At 42.8% G+C, this 24,928-nt stretch overlaps 1 protein-coding gene across 4 annotated transcripts; it reads right to left on the bottom strand.

The window, feature by feature from the left end:
- Positions 1–194: 194 nt before the first annotated feature.
- Positions 195–24,198, bottom strand: LOC140457977 (nuclear transcription factor Y subunit beta-like). Of its 4 annotated transcripts, none has more exons than XM_072551874.1 (7): positions 24,178–24,198; positions 14,208–14,301; positions 11,441–11,574; positions 6,350–6,547; positions 5,495–5,579; positions 3,010–3,089; positions 195–740 (listed from the first exon to the last, which is right to left on the bottom strand). In XM_072551874.1, exons 2-7 carry the CDS (start codon positions 14,299–14,301, stop codon positions 708–710), a joined length of 624 nt encoding a protein of 207 aa, XP_072407975.1. In that variant the 5' UTR covers positions 24,178–24,198; the 3' UTR covers positions 195–707. The 4 variants fall into 4 exon arrangements, with proteins under 4 accessions (XP_072407975.1, XP_072407973.1, XP_072407974.1 ...); XM_072551872.1 differs by lacking the exon at positions 24,178–24,198 and adding an exon at positions 23,893–24,045; XM_072551873.1 differs by lacking the exon at positions 24,178–24,198 and adding an exon at positions 22,792–22,814.
- Positions 24,199–24,928: the final 730 nt, after the last annotated feature.

Raw genomic sequence — 24,928 nt, 5'->3', positions numbered from 1 at the left:
TATCAGCTACAATTGACTGTTTTTGAATGTTTGCACTCAGAGCAAATCTGCAAATGCAGCATTATAAATCACCATGAGATAGCCACTTTTAGTTGGAAGGGGGGGCGTGAGAAATTCACTTCAAATTGTGCTGAACAAACCAATTACACAGAGCGAGCTCCAACCTGTGAATTGTGTGGGACAGAAACACCAGCTTCTGTACTCTCAAAAACAATTTATTATACACCTGTTTTATTAAAAGGGTACATCTAGTGAAATTACTTATCTGAATTACAAAAGGAGCAACATGATTCAATATGAAAATAAGATACTGCCCAGTAAGTTCTGACAGTAATAAATCAGACACACAGCGGCCAATGACATCAGCTTCCTGCATGTATCCACACAAAACCCAACAACTCTTGTACAAAACAAAAGTACTTTGTAACTGTGATACATTATAAAGATTCAGTTTTTAAAAACTGGTAAATAAGAAATGATCCTTCAGGTGGGGTCAGAAACTGGATTTCTTGGTCACACCCCAGGAACCTGTCAAAGCATCTACAACTATTCAGAAGAATATAATACAAGAGCAGCTAGAGATCATCCTCTTCGGTCAGCCAGCCATTCAACTGCTCTCATCTTTTCCAATTCTTTTTTCCTTTCTTTCAGCCAGTTATCTTGTTATCAAGGAGATTGATATGTTTCTAAGTCATCAGTGGTTGCCATCAGGAGAACTGTATGGGCTGTACGCCTGAAATCTGCCAGAACCAAAGGGGAGTCAGTCAGTTCCACTAAGAACAGAGTTTCAAACAAATGGCTTATTTTAAAAATGAAAGCTCGCAAACAGGCAATTGTAAAACTGAACTGAATTCAAACAGAGTAAACATCCAGTAAACAGTGCTAGAAAGCCTGAAGCAAAATCAAAAATACGGAGAAACACATTGGGTCAGACAACAGCAACTTGTATTTATATAGTGCCTTTAATCACCCCAATGTGCTTCAACAACATTTGACAATGAGTCATATAATGAGCAACCAGGGCAAATATCTAAATGCTTGGTCAAAGATGTAGGTTTGAAGAGATGCAGAAATTAGGTGGTGTCCGGGGAATGGGGTTTAAAGACTTTATAAAGTATTATAGGCTTATACATCGGATAGAAATGGTAACAAGTCTGATTGGGAAGCTTTCAGACTATGACAAAGGCTCTCAATGCTCAAGAGGTCAACATTAGTGGGGGCAAAGGTATCTCAGAGAATTGTGGGACTGAAGGAAATTCAAGAAGAGGGGTAAGGTCCTGGATGGATTTGAAAATAAGGCTGAGGAATTTAAAACTGCTTCACTGAAAGTCACAGATCAGCACACACAGGGTTGATGTGTAAAAGTGAAACCTTCCTTTAGTTTCCTCCACGGAAAAGACATTAATCTATCTTTTCTCTTTACACTCCATATTCTTACCTTTTCAAACACTAATATCTGAAGTGGAAGAGATACAGATTTCTAACAACAATGATGGTCATGAAAATTAGATTAAAAGAACCAAATTTTGGAAAACAAAATTAAACTGTGTTCTAAATTTCTTCAGAAGTCATGATGAGAACAATGGGAGAAATTTAATTTTAACTAGGAGTTAAAAATTGCTGGCTATCAACCAATATTCAATTAGCTCACAGCTTGTCTGTACCTCTATTCCATTAATCTGCCCCAGCACTATATCCCTCAATACCCTTCCCTTACAAAATCTCTTTAATCCCCAGCCTCAACATCTTTTAATTATAGGGTGGGAGAATGACAGTTCTAAGTTTTTACTGCATTTCGCAAAGACCTCATGCCTCCAGACACACCCCCTGGAGGTTCAGACTCTCCCTTAATCAGGGATAAAAAAATAAAGCAACTCACTGAAACTCCACCCACTGCAATGAGTGACAGTAGGGCACACACCAGACCAGACCCTGGACCTACAACTTTCATAGATAACTACATAAACTGCATTTACTGCCTGCCTTACCAATTAGCTGGTGGGTGCTTACAAATCACAAACTTTTTTTAAAATTATAGTCACGTCAACAACTCTGTAGATTTAGAGAGAAAATAGAAGTAAGAGTAGGCCATTCAGCACTACAAACCTTCTCTGTCATTCAATATGATCTTGACTCATCATCTAACCCAATCCCCTGCTCCTGCTCTCTCCTACCCTTTGATCCGTTCAGCCCTAAAAACTACATCGATTTCCTTCTTGAAAACATTCAACATTTTGGCCTCAACCACTTTCTGTTGTAAAGAATTCCTCAGGTTCACCTCTCTCTGGATGAAGAAATTTCTCCTCATTTCAGTCCTAAATGGCAAACCTTGCATCCTTAAGTATGACCCCTCATTCTGCAATTTTAACCTTGATAGGCTTCGGTCGTTTGCTATCAAGCCACAAACTGCATTTACTTTAAAACGTACATTCATATACTTAAAGAACATAATGGTTCAATGAGAGCACTTTCACGTCAGAAAATAGTTGGTTTCTGCACAGTATCTAGGCTGACATGCCTATTGCAGTACTGTCAGATAAGATTCTTTCAAAGGACATATTAGCATGAGGATGTCAAACTAAATCGATGAGCAGTAGATCACTCTCCAGTGTCCTGACAAAAACGCCAACTGGTCATTATCATCTTGTTGTGTGTAAACTGGCTGCTGCATTTTCTACTATTGTGACTTTATTTCAAGAGTATACCAGTGGCCATAAATCCCTTTGCAATTTCATGAACTGGTGAACGGCACAAGAGAAATTCAAGAGAAGTGTTTGCTGGGGAAAGGGAAGGTGGGTGGTGGGACTGACTGGTCAATTCTTTCAGAGAGCCAGTACATACACCATGGGCCAAATGACTGCCTTTTTGTACTGGATGATTCTATGATTTAACTCCATGATTTAAAGAGAATAAATCAGACCAAGTAAATGAGGAACAATGTTGTAAACTACAAATAGCCATTACTGCTGCATTAAAATAAGTTTGAGTATTGAAGAGAGGAGCACTCACCTGTTGATAAGATGTGGTATAAACCATAACGTTTTGTGGTGGACCATCTGTAGTGATTAATCCTGTTGTCAACTGATTAGCTGTTGATAGCAATAAGAAATGTATGAAAAATTCTGAAAAGTGCATTTGTTTTTTTAGCAGCCAAACTGAAATTAATATTGTGCGTTAAACAAAAGCACACACTAGATCGAGCAATTCTCTCCCAGAATTTAATATTCAGAACCTGCAATCTACAGGAGACCCTTCAAGCAGAGGCTACACCACAAACTCAGGAGGTACTTTACGATATTTAGAAACTTTTAGAAAACAAAAATTTCAATAAACTTTTCTAAGAAACTAAAACATAAATTTAAGATAAAATATTCTAAGAAACTATGAAACAAAGATTTCAGATAAAAGTTTCTAAGAAACTATAGCTGCGTAACAGACACCTTGGAATTTTAAAAAAATGTTCAGTGGAACATGTTCCTGACCAGAAGAACATCATATAACATTAGATTAGATTAGATTACTTACAGTGTGGAAACAGGCCCTTCGGCCCAACAAGTCCACACCGACCCACCGAAGCACAACCCACCACGAACTATTCCCCTACATTTACCCCTTACCTAACACTACGGGCAATTTAGCATGGCCAATTCAACTAACCTGCACATTTTTAGACTGTGGGAGGAAACCGGAGCACCCGGAGGAAACCCACACAGACACGGGGAGAATGTGCAAACTCAACACAGACAGTCGCCTGAGGCGGGAATTGAACCGGATCTCTGGTGCTGTGAGGCAGCAGTGCTAACCACTGTGCCACCGTGCCGCCCATAACATGAAGCTTACAGCACAGAAACTGGTCATTTGCCCCAAGACCTCTGTGCAAGTCACTTAGCTTATGTATGAGCCACATCTCACCATATTTTACAACCATCTCATGCTTAATGTCAACTGAAGCTTGGAAATCAGGAACCGAAAGCAAAGTATTTTCGGTAGCATGGTTGATTAACAGTACTTTTTAAATTAATTTCACCCCCCCACCCCCCACCCCCCCCCCAACCTTATACCCTTGATTTAAAATTTAACAGATGAGGAATGTCTGACAATTGAATGCAGTTTTCGTCCTTCAGGGAGAGGAGACTGAGGGGCAATCTGAAGGACCAGTTTAAAATGAAGGATCTGGATAGTAGAGGAACTGTTGCTGGAAGGGTCAAAAACCAGAGGCTGCAGATTTAAGGAGATTAGCAAAAAAGGAAACATGCTTTATAAGCAGCTCGTGGTTAGATCTGGGAATGCACTGCCTGAGACTGCAGTTGCAGCAGATTCAACCACGGCTTTGAAAAGGGCATGGTGATAACTATCTGATGGGGGAGAAAAATGGAGGTGATGGGGCAAAGTGAAACACTGGGACCAACTGAGCTGCTCTTGCAAAATGCCAGTCATGATGGGCTGAAGGACCACTTTCTATGCTGAAGTCATTTAATAATTAGGTAAAACTAGAGATTGCACTGTAAAGGGCAGAAGTAAATCGCAGAATCACTTTATGTCCCAATTTTCCAACAGCTTTAAAGACAAATCACTATTCTCACTACTGTCCATTAGAAGTGGAAGCAGTCCCTGGTAAATCCAGTTGTCATTACTTCAAGGAAGGTTAGGAGTCCAGATCCTTTGACATCCAACAACCTGGTCTGCACCTGCATAAAATCTCCACGAAGAATATAGGACAAGTTTGGAGAAATAATCATCTCCTTCACCTGATGAATATCTTGTCAAACCTGCCCTTATGCCCCTGGACTATCACTTGTCCATTCATCTATCTAGGTCCCACTCTTTGCAAACCTCACAAGCTCTTCAACATCACTTGTTGAAACCTGCATCGTTTAGAACATAGAAAAGTACAGCACAGAACAGGCCCTTTGGCCCACGATGTTGTGCCGAGGTTTAATCCTAATGTAAAATGTAGTACCTTGACCTACGCACCCCTCAACTCACTGCTATCCATGTGCATGTCCAGCAGTCGCTTAAATGTCCCCAATGACTTCGCTTCCACCACCACAGCTGGCAACGCATTCCATGCATTCACAACTCTCTGCATGAAGAACCTACCTCTGATGCCTCCTTTATACCTTCCCCTAATATCTTCAAACTATGACTCCTCGTACCAGTCAATCCTGCCCTGGGGAAAAGTCTCTGGCTATTGACTTTATCTATTCCACTCATTATTTTGTTCACCTCGATCAGGTTTCCTCTCTTCCTCCATCTCTCCAATTACTTTCCAAATGCATTTTCTGTTAAAGTTACTGTATAATGCAAGTTGAATAATAGCAACACAGATGGGTTAGACAGCAAGATTGTCGGTACTTTGTCATTAAGGTGGCCTTCTGAAGTGACCAATCTTTGTTTGAAATAATTTATTCCAGTTCCTCCTTGTTCCAATAGATAGTGTAGAATAAAAGTTTGTTTTAATAAGAAGAACTCAATGGTCAAATGCAGCACTTACAGAAAGTTTCTTCTGTGAGCTCCTCGCCCAGGCCATCTGTGCCTCCACCTGTTGATGTGTTTAATCCTTTCTCCCCCTTCATTGCCTGCACAATTCAATTCAGTTTTAATTTTTATTTTAATGAAAAATGCAATTGGTAAAAAAAAAAGGTTTACTTTCTAAAAGTGTGCTAGCAAGGGTTCGGTACTCTCTTCACAACAACTTGCATTTATATAGCACCTTTAATGTGGTTAAAACATCCCAAGGCGCTTCACAGTAGTGCTACAGAGCAACACTTAACACTGATCCAGGTAGAGAGAGATTAGACATGTGATCCCAAAACTTAGTCAAAAAGTTCAGTTTTCAGGACTTTGTTGAAGGAGAAGAGAGAGCCAGAGGTTTAGGAGGAGAAATCTAGAACACAAGGACCCAGACAGCTGATGGCATGGCTGCCAATGATGGAACAATTATAACCAGGCGATGCACAAGGGGCCCAGCCGAGATTGGAGAGGAGTGAGGCCACAAGAGAAACAAAAAAACGAGTATAGGAGAATTTTTGGACACGTTCAATCAGTGAGGTGCCACAGTGATGGACTGAAGGACCATGGGTCTGTGTTTGTGCTTCCTACACAGCTCATTTCAGATGGGTTGATCATGACAGTTTAGAGCAGGCAGCTCACTACCAGGTTGATAAAATCAGAAGGAAGCATATTTTTCTTTTGTAGGCTGATAGCACAAACACTCCATGAGGAGTGTAGTAGCCCGCTTCCTCGGAAATCAAATGCAGAGAAGCTAATTATTTACCAGCAAACCAACAATGGACACGACTACTTGATACTCCCTTTCTATGTAATGCAAAAGTGAAAGCAGTTTCACCTCTCTGAACTTTTGCAGGTAGAGTTTTAAAGGTTCCACGTAACTATCGAAGCCTAGTGTAGACATGGCAAAAAGGATATCTTCGCCGTTGATGGTTTTGCGTTTCTCTTGATGACATCGCTCACTAGCCTCAGACGTTATAAAGCTGATAAACTCACTCACGCACTCTTGAACGCATTCTTTTGCATCTTTAGCGATCTAGTCAAAGACAACTTCGTTAGGAATACTGAGAGACAGTGACACTGCAACTTCACATCAATGCTTTTTATAAAATGTCTGTAATGTATAGTTCAGTCAAGCACAGGAAGTCACGATCTCTAGAATAACTTCATAGGATTTTATTGGCTTTGAAGTGCTTTGAACTAGATTGAAGGAAGGATGTGCAAAAGAGAGTAAGTGCTTTCTTTATGAATGATGAAAGTACAATGCACTGAATAACTCTAGTCCAAATAATAATCTTTTCTGTTTCAGAGCAGTTTCCCCTTTGTGTTCAAAGCATAATTCACATCAAGAGATTGTTGGAGATGTCAAATTGAGACTCCACTCCCTATTCAAGCAAATCTACCACAAAAACTTTCAGAGACAGAGAGAGAATTCTCCTGGCATCTCGGCTTACAGAAATCAACAACTTGCTCATTCATCCGATTTGGTTTGATTTATGATTGTTACATGTACTGAGATACAGTTAAAAGTATTGTTTTGCATGCTATCCAGGCAAATCATACCTTACAGCTGTACAGAGTAACAGAACAGAACAGAACAGTCCTTCATGGGAGCTTGCCGTGTACAAATTATCTACCCCATGGTTTGCCGATAGTAATAGCGACTGCACTTCAAAAATGCTTAATTGCGTTTGGATCACACTGGTGTCACATAAATGCAAAGATACAATCCCAGTCAGGGAAGGTACCCAATGTCAGTAGAGGTGTCAGCAAGGGAGAATTGCCACTTCAATTCATCAACAAACTAACCCCAAGTTGAAATGCACTTACTAGCTTCTAGTATTGCTGCAGACAGAGAGTGCACATCAATCTAACTAGCACAATTAATTCTTGCATTGTTCATATTTCATCAAGAGATGCCCCTTTGAAGATGATTATTTTTGAATGTAAAAAACAGAGTCCATGGATCTTCCAAGAATAACACTGTTATTAGTTTTATTTATGCTATATTTTATTTTGCAACAGCTTGGATTGATGTTATGCTTTAAACATTGAGACCTTGTGGATAGGGTAAATAGGCAAAGTCTTTTCTCTGGGGTCGGGGAGTCCAGAACTAGAGGGCATAGGTTTAGGGTGAGAGGGGAAAGATATAAAAGAGACCTAAGGGGCAACTTTTTCATGCAGAGGGTGGTATGTATATGGAAGGAGCTGCCAGAGGAAGTGGTGGAGGCTGGTACAATTGCAACATTTAAGAGGCATTTGGATGGGTATATGAATAGGAAGGGTTTGGAGGGATATGGGCCAGGTGCTGGCAGATGGGACTAGATTGGGTTGGGATATCTGGTAGGCATTGACGGGTTGGACCAAAGGGTCTGTTCCCTTATTGTACGTCTCTATGACTCTAATGACCCACTGTGCTTCAAAAATCAGAAGGAAATCAAACGCCAAATCAGGAAGGCAGGGGTTAGGAAGGACGTTGGGAAGCTTGTTGAAAGTTTTTTTTAAAAGGTGATGTTCAAGGAAAGAACACCAGAGAATGCATTCTGGCCACTAAAGGGACAAAGGCAGGTGAAGAAATCCATTTGCAGGCTAGAATGAAAGGAATGGACTGTTTTAGGAAAGACTAATGCATTGGGACTGCAGAGGTAGGAGACACCAAAGCATAATCCAACCGTGAAACCAAGGAGTATTTGAAAGAAGTTAGGTGGGTAGCAATGAATGTAGTGTAGCGAAGTGTTTGCAAGAGATTCTTGTTGAAATTAATGTGAATTGAAGGAATACTAAAAGGGCAAATTACTATTTAAATTGGAGGCAAAAAATGGACACATGGGAGCAGCATGTAATGAGAAAGGCAAATATAATCCTAGCATTTATTGCAAAAGGACTGGATTATAAAAGTAAAGAAGTGTTGCTACAATTATATAAAGGTGTTGGTGAGATGACATCTGGAATACTGTGTCTAGGTTTGGTCTCTATGCTTGAAGGATGTGATGGCACTGGAGGCGGTTTGGAGGTGGTTCACCGGGTTGATTCCAGGGATAAAAGGGCTGCCATACAAGGAGCAGTTGAAGATCCCGGGTTTGTATTCGCTAGAGTTCAGAAGAATGAGGGGGTTCTGATTGAGGAATTTAAAATGCTAAAGGGAACTGATAAGGTAGACATTGAACAGATGGTTCCTCACATGGGACAGTCTTGAACAAGACATCATTGATATACAGCGAGAGGGATTAGGTTCAAATCTGAGGTGAGGAGAAACTACTTCTCTCAGTGGGTTGTGAATCTGTGGAAATCACTGTACCGGACAGAATCAATCAACAGATTCAAGAAAGAAAGAGACAGACTTCTGATGAAAAGCAGAATGAAGAGTAGTCGGGATAAGGTGGGAATGTGGAATTGAGACCAGGATATCAATGGTGATCATGCTAAATGATGGAACAGGTTCGAAGGGCTGAATTGCCTACTCCCACTCCTAATTCTTATGTTCCGACATTATGTGAAACAAACAATGTAAAGAAGCTCTATTGTGGTGACAGTCCATGGTCTGACGAGATTCCCAAGGATGAGTGGGATATCACAGTTACAATGTTTGAGACAGTCACTGGGAATAGGAGTCATGATTTGGAGATGCCGGTGTTGGACTGGGGTGTACAAAGTTAAAAATGACACAACACAGGTTATAGTCCAACAGGTTTAATTGGAAGCACTAGCTTTTGGAGCGCTGCTAAATGCTTTGCTATAAATTCTGTGTCTTACAATTGTGTACTCCACAACCACCTGATGAAGGAGCAGCACTCCAAAAGCTAGTGCTTCCAGTTAAATCTGTTGGACTATAACCTGGTGTTGTGTGATTTTTAACTGGGAATGGGGAAAGGGAAGGAATCACTATCACAGCATTTGGAATGAATGACAAAGACTTTAGTCTTTAGGACATTGAGCTTAAAGAAGTTGCGATCTTTCCAAGGCATCAAATGAATGTAACATCACAAGGATAATTCAGGAACAGCGTGAGGGGGCAGAAACAGGCCGAGATCTGAAGGTCATCCACACGTGAAAATTGGCTTTTCAATAATGTCAGTGAGCAGGAGGTGGATGACCATAAAACTGTAGATATAGGAGCAGAGCTTGGCCATTTGGCCCACTGAGTCTGCTTTGCCACATCTGATATTTATCTCAACCCCATTCTCCTGTCTTCTCCCTGTAACCATTAATCCCCTTACCAATCAAGAACCTATCTATCTCTGTCTGAAATACACTCAATGATTTGCTCTCCACAGCCTTCAGTGGCACTGAGTTCTATAGATTAACCACCGTCTGGCTGAAGAAATTCTTCCTCATCTCAGTTCGAAAGGGTCATCCCTTCATGGAGGTAATGCCCTTGGGTTCTAGTCTCTCCTACACGTGGAAACATCATGTCCAGTCCATCCAGGCCTACAAAATATCTACAACTCTATCTTCCTACCAAAGTGTATCATCCTCCCCTTTGAGAAAGCCATGCTGATTCAACCCTATTTTGCCACGCACTTCCAAATTTCATCCTTAATTGTGGACTCTCAAATCTTACCAATGGCCAAGGTCAAGTTAACTGGCCTATAGTTTCCCATCTTCTGCCTCCCTCAAGAGGGCTGTTTCCTTTAGCCATTTGACAGTCCTCTGGCACCCTTCCTGACTCACAATTCCTGAAAAATCATCACCAATACCTCGGCAATCTCAGTTATCTCTTTCAGAAACTTAGGGTGTAATCCATCTGGTCAATGTGATTTATGCACCTTCAGACCTTTCAAATTCCTAATTGCCACCTTAGTGGTGGCCATTATGCTCACTTCTGCTCTGACTATCTTGTGCTGGTGCCTTCCACCATGAAGAACAATGCAAGGTACCTATTTAGTTCCTTTGCTACTTCTTTGCTCCTCATTACTACTTCTCCAGCCTTACTTTCCAGCAGTCTAGTATTGACTCTTGCCTCTCTCTCTCTCTCTCTCTCTTAGACGTTTATATATTTTTTATAAAACAGTGAAATCTTTTTACATAAGCTATCTTACTGTCATTTCATCAACTCCCTCTGCTGGCTTTTAAAAGGCTTCCCAACCATCTGGCTTCTCACTCATTTTCACCATATTGTATGCTTTTTCTCTGATGTGATGTTGTCCCTGACTCATGGCAGATAAGAAAGGAAGGAGTGTGCCTGAGACAGATCCATGGAAACTGGAAAGTAACTACAGCTTTTATCCGTTGTAAGAAAATTGTTTCTGAGCAATTTGCATTCAACTGTTGCTTTTACTCTCAGAATATTTTAAATGCTACGAGAAAGTGAGGATTGCAGATGCTGGAGATCAGAGTCAAGAGTGTGGTGCTGGAAAAGCGCAGGTCAGGCAGCAGCTGAGGAGCAAGAGAATCGACATTTCAGTCAGGAACCCTTCATCAGAAATGAGGCTCCTTAAATGCTGTCTGATGGGATTTACAAGCAAATGACAATGGGTATGAATTCAATTTGAAAATTATCATTGAAACAAAAATTAACTTGTTGGTTGTGTGAGGAACATCACAAACAGTGAAGTACTCTGAAGTACAATTTGCTCGGTTGGAAATATTCTCGTTGAAATCTCACTGATCAAAGCTTTAATCATCAGCACTTCCAGTTATCTCAAGATGATCAGGTGACATGCAAGTTATGACCTTCATGATGTTGTTCAGAGCAAGATTGAGGATACAATGTTTTACTCTAACAGAAGTATTCTGCTACACAATACAATGCAATAACTGGACCATTCTTGCTATTTCCATTGCAGTTCGTTAATTTTAATCTTCAGTCTATTCAAATTTACAGCTGTTTTGCTTTAACCCAAACAAGAGCAACAGGAAATAAGTAGGATGTTTACAGGAAGGGCTTACTCGAGAGTTTTAGCGTCAAGCAATAAAGTTTATGCACTACCTTCCCTGTTGCAGGTACGGCTGATTTCATTATCCGGGCAACATTGGCAATCGGAAGATAGATGTCTTGTTCCCTGTAGGACTCTTTGGAGCCATTTGTGTCATCATGGTCACCAAGCCCCTCATCAGCGTCTCCTGCAATAAAACAGATTATTACAGAATTCCGCAAAAAATAATCAAAACAAGCTTCACAGCAAAAAGGTGCACTGGAAACTGAGCCAGACATCTCATCGAATCCTTAAATGAGCTATCCAATTAGCTCCGCTCCTTTGCTGTTTCCCAGTTTTCTGAAATATTTTCCTTTTCATGTACACACGCTGCTCCATTTTGAAGGATTCTGTTGAATCTCCTTCCGTTACCTTTTCAGCTGCGATGAAGTATTACCACCTATAACAGCACCTATTTTATTTGCAGACTCAAAGGCTATATGTGGTTCCCCTCAAACTGGTGGGGATCATATTATATTGGGTATGTGGTTCCCCTTAATCGTGTTTTAGACAGGTTGCCTTCACCTCCGAAGACCAAGAGGTACCTCCCTGCCTATCTCACATTTATTGGGATGGTTTTCCCCATTGGCTTTAACTAAAGGGCACCAAATTAGGCGGATTAAGAACAATACTGGAAATTGTCGCCAATGATACTGCAAATGCCCTGACGAATACCATGCTGAAGTGGTCGCGATCAGGACGGTAGCCCTTCAGAATCGTTTGGCCTTGGACTTTCTACTAGCTAAGGAGGGCGGCGTTTGTGCCTTTGTAGGAAAGGAATGTTGTACCTTTATTCCTGATAGATCCGCCAGTGTCACTGATCTCTCCAGACATTACTCAAGAGGTTCAGAAACTCAGAGATATAGATTTTGAAGAATTCAACAGTATTACAGGATGGTGGCTATCTAAGGACCTCTTTGGGAATATTGGGGGTATTTTTAACATTTTGGTTCTACGTTACTTAGTGTAAATCACCTGCATTCTTGCATTCAAATGTTGCATTTGGCTGCATTTGTCGTAAACTTTAGAAGTGGCCCAGTTGATCATGAAATGGTCAAGAGGAGGGAATGATAAAGTATTGGAGAAATAACAGCTAAAGTCCTCCATTTTCTAAGTCTCCTTTTTGCAATAACAACTTGCCTTTTAAAATGGCTAAACATAGTGATGATGAGAATGGAATAAGGAACGCATGAATCTTGGCATAATCAAGTATCTGTCTGTTTCCCAGACAGTCACTATAACGTAATACTGATTATAATCTAAGTATTATCTCAGTCATGCAAATAACACCATATTAATAGCATTGTTTCTTTTATATGTGAAACAACACTAAGTATTAATTACCTCATGAGAACCTAATTAAGACTAGAAACATTATATGGCGGGAATTGGAAAAAAAACAATATGAATACACAGAGTAAGGGTATGAATTATGCTGCCTCTTCACTAAGAATTAGAGATCATTTATTAGCATATTCTAGGTCGTATCTGATTGATAACCTAGTCTTTTTCTATTGATCTCTCAGCCGGCTTGATAACAATAAAAGAGTGCTATTTTACAACCTACGAGTGGTCCAAGAATTTCTAAGTTCTCAGCTGGATCACATGCTACTGCATCACAGATTGTCATCTCCCCTCTGGTTTTCTTGTCAATTATGTTCGATCAAATGTCAGTAGCCTGACTCTTGTCAATAGATAGTTTTCCCCCAGCTACTCCAACAACATCATTCAATGTGATCGCCCCAATTTAAATCTCTCCTGCACCTTCTCTGTTCAAAGGGGTCAACCCCAGTTTCTTTAATTGCTGTACAAAACCAATGTTCCCTCATCCCTGGTATCACTCTGATGTGAATCCCTGCTGCAACCTCTCTCGCGGGCCTCAATTTACTTCTACACATTTGATGTGTGTACAAGCCTTCATTCATCTCACTGTATACAAGACGGTTAATACTTAAGCTCGAGCTTGGTGTCATTAAACTGAAAAGGCATCTACTCCAAGCCAACCATTCCTTTGAAAACGCATTCTCTCACAGATTAGTATGTCATTTTTTCCCCACATTACCCTTCAGGACCAGTTTTCTACAGTTCCAAAGGATTCACTGGGATAATTTGTGAATTTTGGACTTATGACTCTTGATGACAGGACAAAATCTTCCAGCACTAATGTTAGTTCAAACCCACTACATTCACTGGACAGAGAACTTCTATCACTATTGCTGGGTCATAAATCACTTTAAAAACAAAATCACCTTAACCACCTGTGATTAAATCACTGGGCAAATTATTAGTTCCTCCTCAAAATGTTCAGTGGATCTGCAGTATAACATGCAGCTCCCAAATATTCAGTCTCACATCGTTATATGAACAATACACCTCTGCGGTAAACTGATCACGACTTTATATTCTGTATGACTTTAAACAGAAGCAATTTCCTGGGCACTGGCTGTCACTGCATTGACATCTGTATAACAGCAACAGATCATGGATTTTCACCGAATCCAAGCACTCTTGCCTTGGAGTCACATCTCATTGCAGAGACACAAGCATCGGGGCTAACACTGAGGAGGAAGGTGGTGAAAGGACACATGTTATAACTTCTGAGATGGCATGGGAAGTTGCCATGTGGGAGGGTGGAGATAGGGGATAAGGAAATGATAGATGTGATGGAAGAGTGAACCAGGACGGTCCCTGCAAAATGCTGACAATGGAGGAGAGGGTAAGGTGCTATCATGCAAGTGTATTTGACACATCTTTATGAAGTAGCAAAACACTAACCCGTACCTTCATGAGACTGTAACACGTAGTGACTTCCACTAATGTAGTCACCTGCAATTCCTAACTGTGAAGCATCTGTCGTGGAACTGTCACCATCCATCTGAAATATCGAGAATTGCTGAGTCAGAAACAGTTACACCAAAATGTTTTTACGGTTGATTCATAAAATAAACTCAGGTTTCTGCATGCAGCTGAATACTTGATCTGATTTATTTGTGGAATAGCATTGTATCCATGTGCATCTTATTTATACAACACAACTCACCATTATAATCTTGAACAACCCAAAATACAGGTTATTAATGACTGGGAGAGTCAAGCGATGGAGTAAATTTATTAAATAGAAAGACTTTATTTTATTTATATAGCACCTTTCACAATACCTGTAAACCTCAATGCTTTACAGCCAATTTGGAAGTGTAGTCACTGTCATAAAGTAGTTATCATGACTATCAATTTGCACAAACAGTAATGTGATCATGGCCAGACCATCCTTTTCTGTGATCTTGGTGAGGGACAAGGTCAGTCAGCTCGTCCTTCTTCAAACATGTAAATATCCTTAAAATATTCTTATGGCTGCAAATCTAAGCATAAGATACAAATCAGGAAACAAACTGGAGTGTTGTCACATCATTCCGCCATGCATTTAACTTTATGATTTCACTGTATGATTTGCAGGGCTCAACTGGTTTTCAAAATGAGTGTGTTTAAAAAGTACAGATATTTTATAAAAGCAATATATTCTCCAGATCTGTTGAGTTTCTGTAGCGTTTTGTGTTTGTTGTAGATATTTTATCGTTGAGTTTATAATAAGTTTACTGAATGAAGAGCATCAAACTTGTTTTAACTGACTGCATGCTTTAAGTGGGAGGAACAGAGTTTATTGCACAGCAAAGTAGGACAGGAAGCAGTAACTATCCAGGAAAACTGATTAAACAAATGTTAATAAAAACAGAAAAGATTTGGAAACAAGCTGTTACATACAAGGCTGTAAACACTAACAGTTTAGGCAATGAACAGATTTGGAGATTCTCATGAAGAGCGAGTTTTGAGAAGATTTATTGCTCAGGTTGGGGTTCTGGATGTAGGTTTGCTCGCTGAGCTTGAAGATTCATTTCGTCACCATACTAGGTAACATCTTCAGTGGGACTCCAGGCCAAGCACTGCTGATAATTCCTACTTTCTATTTATATGTTTGGGTTTCTTTGGGTTGGTGATTTCATTTCCGGTGATTTCATTTCCTGTTCTTTTTCTCAGGGTGTGGAGATGGGGTCTGGCTTGATGTGTTTGTTGATAGAGTTCTCACTAGTATCCTTATATATGGATAGGGACGGACACCACTTTGGGACAACACATGCATCCTAGGACAAGCCAAACAGAGGCACGCACGAGAATTCCTAGAAGCATGGCATTCCAACCGGAACTCTATCAACAAACTCCATACATACAATCGCCCGAGGCTGGGATTGAACCCTGGTGCTGTGAGGCAGCAGTGCTAACCACTGAGCCATTGTTCTTGGTGGGGAAGGTGACCATTGACCACAACACCTGCGTTTCACATAGTTATATGGGATTGAGTATATTCCTTACATAAATGTAAATGTGGCCTTGGTTTAATGTTTCACCTCAAACATGCCACCTCCAATAATGCAACACTCCCCCGCCAAGTCTGTGATGAAATATCAGACCTAAGTTATGGTTGAGTTCTTAAAAAAAAAGAAAATGAGTGGACATCTCGTATGTTAAACATTGAATCCAATATATTTTAAATACTTTTTTAAAAAACACAAATGTTAATTGCGCCCCTGCACTGGTCAGAACAGCTTCAGAACAAAGTCAGAAAATTAAGATGATTCATAAAAGTTGAATAACATGCATGTTAAAACATCAACATCTACACCAACCAAACTGCAATGTTGGGATTTCCTTCTCTGTAATTGTTGTCAGATATATCAATTCACTTGCTTGGAAATTGCTTGTGAAGCTTTGTTTGGATCCAGCACAAACTATCCCTACTGACTAGATTAGAAACTAAGTATAAAAATCTATTCTTAAAAGTCAAGTGATTACACAATTTGTAGCCATTCACAGAAATCACCATAATTGTTGATAAGCAAGAAGAACATCACTGGGAGTAGGTCATTCAGCCCTGAGCCTGCTCTGCCATTTAATATCATTTTATGTTGCCATCTCAGCTTCAACTCCACTTTCCTGCACACTCCCCATAACCCTTTAACTCGTTACTCATTAGAAGCTACATATCAAGCATTTCCGAATGACTGATTGCTATGAAACTGTTTTCTAACCTACAAAGACTTCACGGGGTTTTTGTGGTGTAGTCATGGGGTTCCTAAATCTGGACCAGAAAGCACAGGTTGAAGACCCCACACGCCCTGGAAGGGCTTCATAATGCCTGAATAAACAGGTTTTTTAAAAAACCTGTTCAAATGATGAATTCTTTAGGAAGAATTATGGCTACATCATCCGCATTCACTATTATTAGTCAAAATTAGAGTGGTGCTGGAAAAGTACAGCAGGTCAGGCAGCATCCGAGGAGCAGGAAAATCAACGTTTCGGGCAAAAACCCTTCATCAGGAAAGGTCATCTCCGTCAACACCATTTTCCTGTGCTATTCCCATATTCTTTGATGTCATTAGCATGTAGAAATCTTTCAGCCTATGTCAATGACTGAATTACCACAACCCTCTGGGGTAGAGAACCTCAAACACTGACTACCCTCTGAGTGAAGAAATCCAGCCTCATCATAGCCCTAAGTGAGGTCATTATTCTGAAGCCACGTCCCCTGGTTCCTTCAGCTGACTGCTTGCTGCAGGTTAGTTTGCCATGATGGATGAACAAGAACGCCCAGCCACCTGTGAACAGTAACACTTCTGAATCTCTCACCATGAGCAGTATACTGTACATCCATGCCTTCCATCAAAGTGGATAACCTTACTAATCCATATCACATTCCATCTGCCATATTCTAATCCCCTAACTCAGCCTGTCTGTCCCTCAGTTTATCTGATGCTGAAACTCTCAAGTATACTACTTGCCTCTGGACATATTTTAAGATGCTACCTATGAAAAGTCTCCACAAGATGAATGCCATTTTATCAGATTCACGTTAAGCAAATTAATCTTTAATTCAGGAAATTGTAACTCTCAAACAACATAAGTCATTATTTGTAGTAAGCACGCTATGATAAACAGTAGAATCTTCAGAAGTGCTTCTTTGGCAGGAGTGTCTCTAACAACACGATTGCAAGACCCCAGCAACTTCCTGTGCTCTTCTAAAACTGAGAGAAGCTGCCACAACATTCAGGCACTCCTCCAGCTGGGTTCGCATTGCTAGTCATCTGCAACTAGCAAAAGAAAGCAGGTGCATCCGATCCATTTCTCTGGATTAGTGGGGCTGGAAGAGCACAGCAGTTCAGGCAGCACCCGAGGAGCAGTAAAATCGACGTTTCGGGCAAAAGCCCTTCATCAGGGATTCATTTCTCTGCCAATTTACAAGACAGAAACAGACCACTCTGCCCAAGTTACTCATACTGCCCACCCCTCTTCACCTCCCTCACACCCCGGTGTGTATCCTTCCATTTCTTCATCCTTTATGTGCATCTATGCTGGTTGCCTCCACCACTCTACATTTTCGCCACTGTCTGGATAAACAGTAAATTTCCTGTTTGATTTATATGTCAGACAATCACAAACCATAAATCAATTCTAACTCAGTTTGAAGTGTCACAGAAACCTTATTGCGGAGGAAGTCATTTGGCCATTGTGTCTGCGCCAGCTCTTCAAATCGTTACCTAGTGCCAATCTCCTGTTTCTTTCCCCATATGCTTGCACATCACTTTTATCCAAATAATCATCCAATTCCCTCTTGAATACCTCAATTGAACCTGCTTCTGCCATACTTGCAACAGTGCATTCCTGAGTGTGTGAAAAAGGCTTTTTTTTGTTTAAAATCACTCATCTCCCAGAATTGGACTTAACACTGAAGATTCAGAAGGGTTTGATGAGGAACCACACATGAGGTTACTTAATAAGATGAGTCTCCATTGTGTTGGAGTGTAATGTTAAAAGATTAGATTGTACTATCTCTCTGGACATTAATGTAATGTTAAAGGGTTAAACTGTACTGTCTTTCTCCAAGAAGCTGAACAGTCTGGAAGTGGATGAGGGAGACATTCTGTCTCACAGACAGCATGCAGGAATGTGGTTGACTATCCATTGTAATCCACACTTCACCTGGGCAGCCATTTACTACTATTCTACTGCTATTATCAAATTAAACTCTCATTCAGTCCCTTCCACTCAGAAATGCTTTCATAGCCATCCACCAGCCAATCAAATTTGCTTGCGTGATAATCCCCCGAAACTGAAGTATATCACGCCTACATTGTCCAGGGAGGTAGCGGAGCCAGAACCTGTTTGCAGGGCTGTCCCGAAGCTAGGACATATCACACCTACATTGTCTTGGGGAATCACGGAGTCAGGAAATTGTCTACATAATATGATTTGGGCATTTACTTTTACATTATCTCTGAGGATGATCTCATCCTACCATTGTACCTGGGGTAACATGTGGTTATGGGCGGGTGGGGGGTGGCCAGAGTGCCTGTGAGCATTACCAACTGACCTGTATAAGGGGGATGTGTTTCTTTGTTCAAGGCCTCTTTGACTCGACTTTGCATGCCTGCGAAGAGGGTCAAAGGAGGTCACCTAGCTTGTGCTGGCTTTAATAAACTTTAACTGTTTGCAGAAGTTAGTGTGTGCAAATTGCATCTCGTGTGTGAAAGCTCAGGAAAAGAACCTAACAGGAGGTGGTATATTAACATGGATAGAGGATTGACTAACTGAAAGCAGAATAACCGGGACATTTTCAGGATAGCAACCTGTAAGTAACAGAGTCCCACAGGGATCAGTGCTATATATTGACGACTTGGATGAGCAAAAAGTGAATGCACTATCACCAAGTTTGCAGAAGACAAAAATAGATGGGAAGGCATGTGGTGAGGATGACACAAAGAATCTACAGAGGGATGCAGATAAGTTAAGCAAGCAGCATAAAGCTTGACAGTTTGTGGGAAAATGAGAGGTTATGCACTTTGATGGCACGGTGGCTCAGTGGTTAGCCCTGCTGCCTCACAGCACCAGGACCTGGGTTTGATTCCACCCTCAGGCTACTGTCTGTGTGGAATTTGCACGTTCTCCCTATGTCTGCATGGGTTTCCTCCAGGTGCTCCAGTTTCCTCCCACAGTCCCACTGAGGTGAGGTTGCAGGGATTTGTGGGGAGGGGAAGCGTCCTGGTGGGTTGGTGTGGATTCGATGGACCAAATGTTCTGCTTCCACATTGTAGGGATTCTATGATGAATACAGATGTTGAATATTATTTAAATAGAGAAAGAAACTAAAAGCTAAAGCAGCAGGATTTGGGCGTCCTAATACATAAATCCCAAAGTTCTAGCAACTTCAGTACGTAATAAGGAAGACAAACAGGCCATCAACCTTTATTTCAAAGGGAATGGACTATAAAAATAGGGAGGTCTTGCTAAAACTAGTTTTAACTTGTCAAGAAGGAAACCCATAAGTTCATTGGTTAGTAACAGCTGCTGACTGGACTATTACTTTCAGATTGCAGATAAATAAGAAAAATTATTTACAGACTACACACTAAAAGAACAGTAGGACAAATAAATTAATAACCAAATAAATAAAATCGAGACAACGCCAGGTGATGTGTTGTACTCGCGTGATGTGGGAGTTGGTGGATCCCAGTGAGGTTCAGAGTGACCAGATTTGGATCAAGTGTTGGTTGCGGGTCAGAGTTGGTGAGCTGGAGTCTGAGCTTCAAACACTGACACATCAGGGAGGGGTGAAGAGTTACCTAGATGCTGTGTTTCAGGAGGCAGTCCCAAAGGCCGTGCTGCCTGCCTGGTGTTCAGGATCTCTCAGCTGGGCTGCAGAGTTCCTCGGGGAGAGAGGGGAAGATCCAGTTGTTGTGGTCCGCGTGGGTACCAATGATTTAGGTTGGAGGAGAAAAGAAGCTCTGCTGAGGGAATACCAGCAGCTAGGGGCTAAATCAGACAAAGCAGAACCAAAAAAGTAATGATCTCCAGATGACTATCTGAGCCATGAACTAATTGGCACAGGGTTAATAGATTAAAGAGGTAAACACTTGGCTCAAAGATTGGTGTAAGAGGAATGGATTTAAATTCATGGGATATTGGCACCGGTACTGGAGAAGACGTGAACTCTTCTAATGGGACAGGCTCCACCTGCATCATGTTGGGATCAGAGTCCTGGTGAATTGCATAACTAGGGTTTTGAACTAAATAGTAAGGTGGTTTGGTTCAGCTGCATAGAAAAATGGGGTTGATTGTCACCAGAAGATAATAGGGTCAGAATGTGAGAATGTCATATTGTACCAAGGAACTTTAAAAGTGTAAGGAAACTCGATAATAGAACAACCTTATTGATCTTACTAGACAATCTAATGGGGTTAAAGGCAGATAAGTCCCCTGGCCTAGATGGCTTACACCCTTGAATCCTAAAAGAGACAGCTACTGAGATGGTGGATGCATTGGTTGCAATTTTCCAAAATAATTCTTGAATCCTGAAGTAGTACCAGAGAATTGGAAAATCAAGATTAAGTCAGATGATAAAAGCCCAAAGTGTTGGAGGTAGTATATTGGCATGGAAAGAAAATTGACTCATCGGCAGGAAACAGTGAATGGAGATTAGGAGTTCTTTTTCAGGTTGGTGACCTGTAACCAGTGGGGTTCCACAGGGATCAGACCTCAACTGTTTCAAATATATATTAATGACTTGGAGCGAGTGAAAGTACTGTAACCAAATTTGCAGAAGACAAAAAGGGGTGGAAAGGCCAGGGGACACAAACAGTTTAGAGCAATATTGATTGTTTGAGTGGGTAAAAAAATTGCAAATGGAGTATAATGTGAGAAAAGGCGAAGTTGTTCATTTTAGAAAGGAAAACAAAGAGAACAACGTATTATTTAAATGGAGAAAAGCTGCAGAAAGCAGCAAAGGAATGGGGGGGGTGGTGTTGGAGAAAGCTAGCACACAGCTGCAGCAGCTAAGGAACGATAATGGAATGTTGGCCCATATCTCGGGGGGGGGGGGGGGGTAGAGTACAAGAGCAGGGAAGTCTTACTGCAACTGTACAAGGCGCGGGTGAGACCACATCTGGAGCACTGAGAGCAGTTTTGATCCCTCTGTTTAAGGGAAGATATCATTTCATTGGAGGCAGTTCAGAGAAGGTCCACTCAGAAGATCCCTGGTACGGAGATGTTTTTCCTGAGCAAAGATTAAACAGGTTGGGACACTACTCACTGGAATTCAGAAGGATGGGGGGGGCGGGGTGAGGAAGCACAAGAGATCGATCTCCCACCATCCCAATGAACATTTCCTTCTCAACCATCTTTTCCATAAACAATTAGCCACCCTATTCACATTATTGCCAGTTGTAGGACATTGTGTGAGTGAGCACGGAGACCAGTTTACAGTGTTAATAGTAATTCATACTCTTTGGAACACTGGGAGGTTGTAAAATCTACTAATAAAATTTAAGTTCCTACTTGTGCCCCATCATGTAGCCTGTAACAAAATGTTTGCAAATATAAATTCACAAAAGACCATCAGATCAGTTTTTCCATCTCTACCCTCGATACACCTGTAACCAAACTTTAGTTGAGTTTTCAGACACATGAACCACAAATGCAGCAAATCCATCAAAAAACACTGCCTTCTGTTCTACTGAAGGTGTTCAGCGATACCACTCCCACCTGTCAAACAGCAGCAGAGTCTTCAGCACTTTATCTAAGCTGACACCCAGGTGTAGTACTGCAGGACTGTTTGAGATTAGTTGTTTCAGAAGTGACATTAAAGTAAGATCCCAACTACTCTTTGAGTACACCGAAAAAGATCCCATCGCGACTTTGAGGAACAATTCTTGCTGACAACCCAACAAATATTTGCCTTTAAACCAGCAGAGAAAAGAATTTGGTACCCTGGGTGCAAGTTGGTTTCTGTATGTGTTTTTATTCCCCTGTATTTCTTGTTACAACAGTGACTGTACTTCAAAAATGACTCCCAGCCTGTAAGGCACTTCATATGTTAGCAATAATCAAATAGATTACATTTTTGACACACGAATTAAATTAATTATTCCTGTTATGGTGAGTTATTTCATTTAAATAAAAACATCTAGGAATTTCCAAGCACAAATACATAACGTCTGGCAGCACAACAGGTTAAATAACCTAATCGAGAAAATGTAGCACAAAAATATTAATAGTTAATATGTCTTCACACATATTCATTTCCATTAACTTATTTAAAGGCAAAATACTCTGGATGCTGAAAGTCTGAAGCAAAAACATTAGGTGCTGGAGAGATCAATAGGTACGGCAGCATTGCTGGACAAGAATTAATGTCGAGACAAATATAACCTTCAGAATAGTTGCAAAGTAGTCACTGGCATGACGTTAAGTTTATTGCCCTGCAGATGCTGCCAGACCTAGGTTTCTCCAGCACTTTGAATATTAAGTAGTTGCTCGATACCTCCTTCCACCAGCCATACAGTTTGAAATTTAAGTCACTTCTAAACACTCTTTCCCAGTCAGAAGTAACATTATAACCACTATGCTATAGATAACAAATGGTTTGCAAAATATTGGCAAGAAAAGCAGACAATGGTGGACAAGTGAGTATTGGGGAAGAATACGGTGGCAGGGGAAGGAGTGGGGTAGAAGGGAGAATCTGGGGAATAGGGTAGAGGAATGTAGGTGTCGAATGGGGGAGGGGAGTGTGGGGTCAAATGGGGGAAGGGAGCGTGGGGTCAAATGGGGAGAGTGGGGACAAATGGGGGAGTGTGGGGTTGAATGGAGGGGAGGAGTGTGGGGTCAATTGGGGGAGGGGAGCGTGGGGACAAATGGGGAGGGGAGTGTGGGGTCAAATGGGGGAAGGGAGCGTGGGGTCAAATGGGGGAAGGGAGCGTGGGGTCAAATGGGGAGAGTGGGGACAAATGGGGGAGTGTGGGGTTGAATGGAGGGGAGGAGTGTGGGGTCAATTGGGGAGGGGAGCGTGGGGACAAATGGGGAGGGGAGTGTGGGGTCAAATGGGGGAGCATGGGGTCAAATGGAGAGGGGAGTGTGGGGTCAAATGGGGGAGCATGGGGTCAAATGGGGGAGCATGGGGTCAAATGGGGAGGGGAGTGTGGGGACAAATGGGAGAGTGGGGCCAGGAAGGTTGTGGGATGGGGGTGGGATGGGGAAGAGAGTCTGGGGAAGAGTGTATTTGGGGGGGGGGGGGGGTCTGTACCACCGACCATCCTCGGTGTCCCACAGCAGTCCCCCCCGGGGGGAAGGGGATGTGATGATTCACACACAAAGGCCCCTCCGCTGGGAGCCCCTGCCCCATTGCCCGTGTCCGGGGGGGGGGGGGGGACACGGAGCTGGGGGATGCAGCCCCGCGGCAGGGCGGGCTGGCTGGCGGACAGGCCGAGGCCTCGGGCTCGGAGTGCGGCTCCAGGCCGAGAGGCTGCAGGCGGGTCGGCGCTGGGAGCGGGGTTGGTTGGCGGGCGGTCGCGCGGGCTGCGGGCGGGCAGGCGGGCGGGAAGCTGCAGCGATCGGTAGCGAATCATTGGCCGAGCCGGGGACAAACCTTATTGAAGCGCTGCCGGAGCCCTGGTTGGTTAGTTGCAGAGGCGGCTGTGGTTGGACAAAATGGCTGCGAAGGAGCCAGTCCCAGCGCGGAGCTGCACTTCCAGGATCCACCGCTCCTCCCGCCGCCTCCGCCAGCCCGGCCATTCCGGCTCCTCCCCATCTCCCTGCGGGCCCGCCTCCCGTCCCCATCCCCCACACCGAGCCCGCCCCCTCAGCCCGGAGCCCCGCCTCCAGGCCGCTCCATCTCCCCCCCCCCCCCCCCCCCCGCCCACCGGATCCTCACCGCGGAGCTCCGTCTCGAGGCTGCTCCCTCGCCTCCACAGCCCCTTCGCTCGGAGCTCTACCTCCAGCTCCTCTGGTCTCGGACCTCAGCTCGAAGCTGCAGTTTATCTTCTCCTCATTTCCCCCCCTCCCCCCAGCTCTGGGATCACCCTCTGTGTCCCCAGCTCGGGGCTTCAGTCTTGGCTCCCCCTCTGTGTCCCCAGCTCGGGGCTTCAGTCTTGCCTCCCCCTCTGTGTCTCCAGCTCGGAGCTTCAGTCTTGCCTCCCCCTCTGTGTCTCCAGCTCGGAGCTTCAGTCTTGCCTCCCCCTCTGTGTCTCCAGCTCGGAGCTTCAGTCTTGCCTCCCCCTCTGTGTCTCCAGCTCGGAGCTTCAGTCTTGCCTCCCCCTCTGTGTCCCCAGCTCGGAGCTTCAGTCTTGGATCACCCTCTGTGTCCCCAGCTCGGAGCTTCAGTCTTGGCTCCCCCTCTGTGTCCCCAGCTCGGGGCTTCAGTCTTGGATCACCCTCTGTGTCTCCAGCTCGGAGCTTCAGTCTTGCCTCCCCCTCTGTGTCCCCAGCTCGGAGCTTCAGTCTTGCCTCCCCCTCTGTGTCCCCAGCTCGGAGCTTCAGTTTTGGATCACCCTCTGTGTCCCCAGCTCGGAGCTTCAGTCTTGGATCACCCTCTGTGTCCCCAGCTCGGAGCTTCAGTCTTGGATCACCCTCTATGTCCTCAGCTCGGAGCTTCAGTCTTGGCTCACCCTCTATGTCAAAAATGA

This window comes from Chiloscyllium punctatum, chromosome 32 (assembly GCF_047496795.1).
Source record: "Chiloscyllium punctatum isolate Juve2018m chromosome 32, sChiPun1.3, whole genome shotgun sequence".
NCBI classification, from domain to species: Eukaryota; Metazoa; Chordata; class Chondrichthyes; order Orectolobiformes; family Hemiscylliidae; genus Chiloscyllium; species Chiloscyllium punctatum.
The sequence above is the reverse complement of the archived record's forward strand: the minus strand, read 5'-3'. Positions and strand labels throughout refer to the sequence as shown.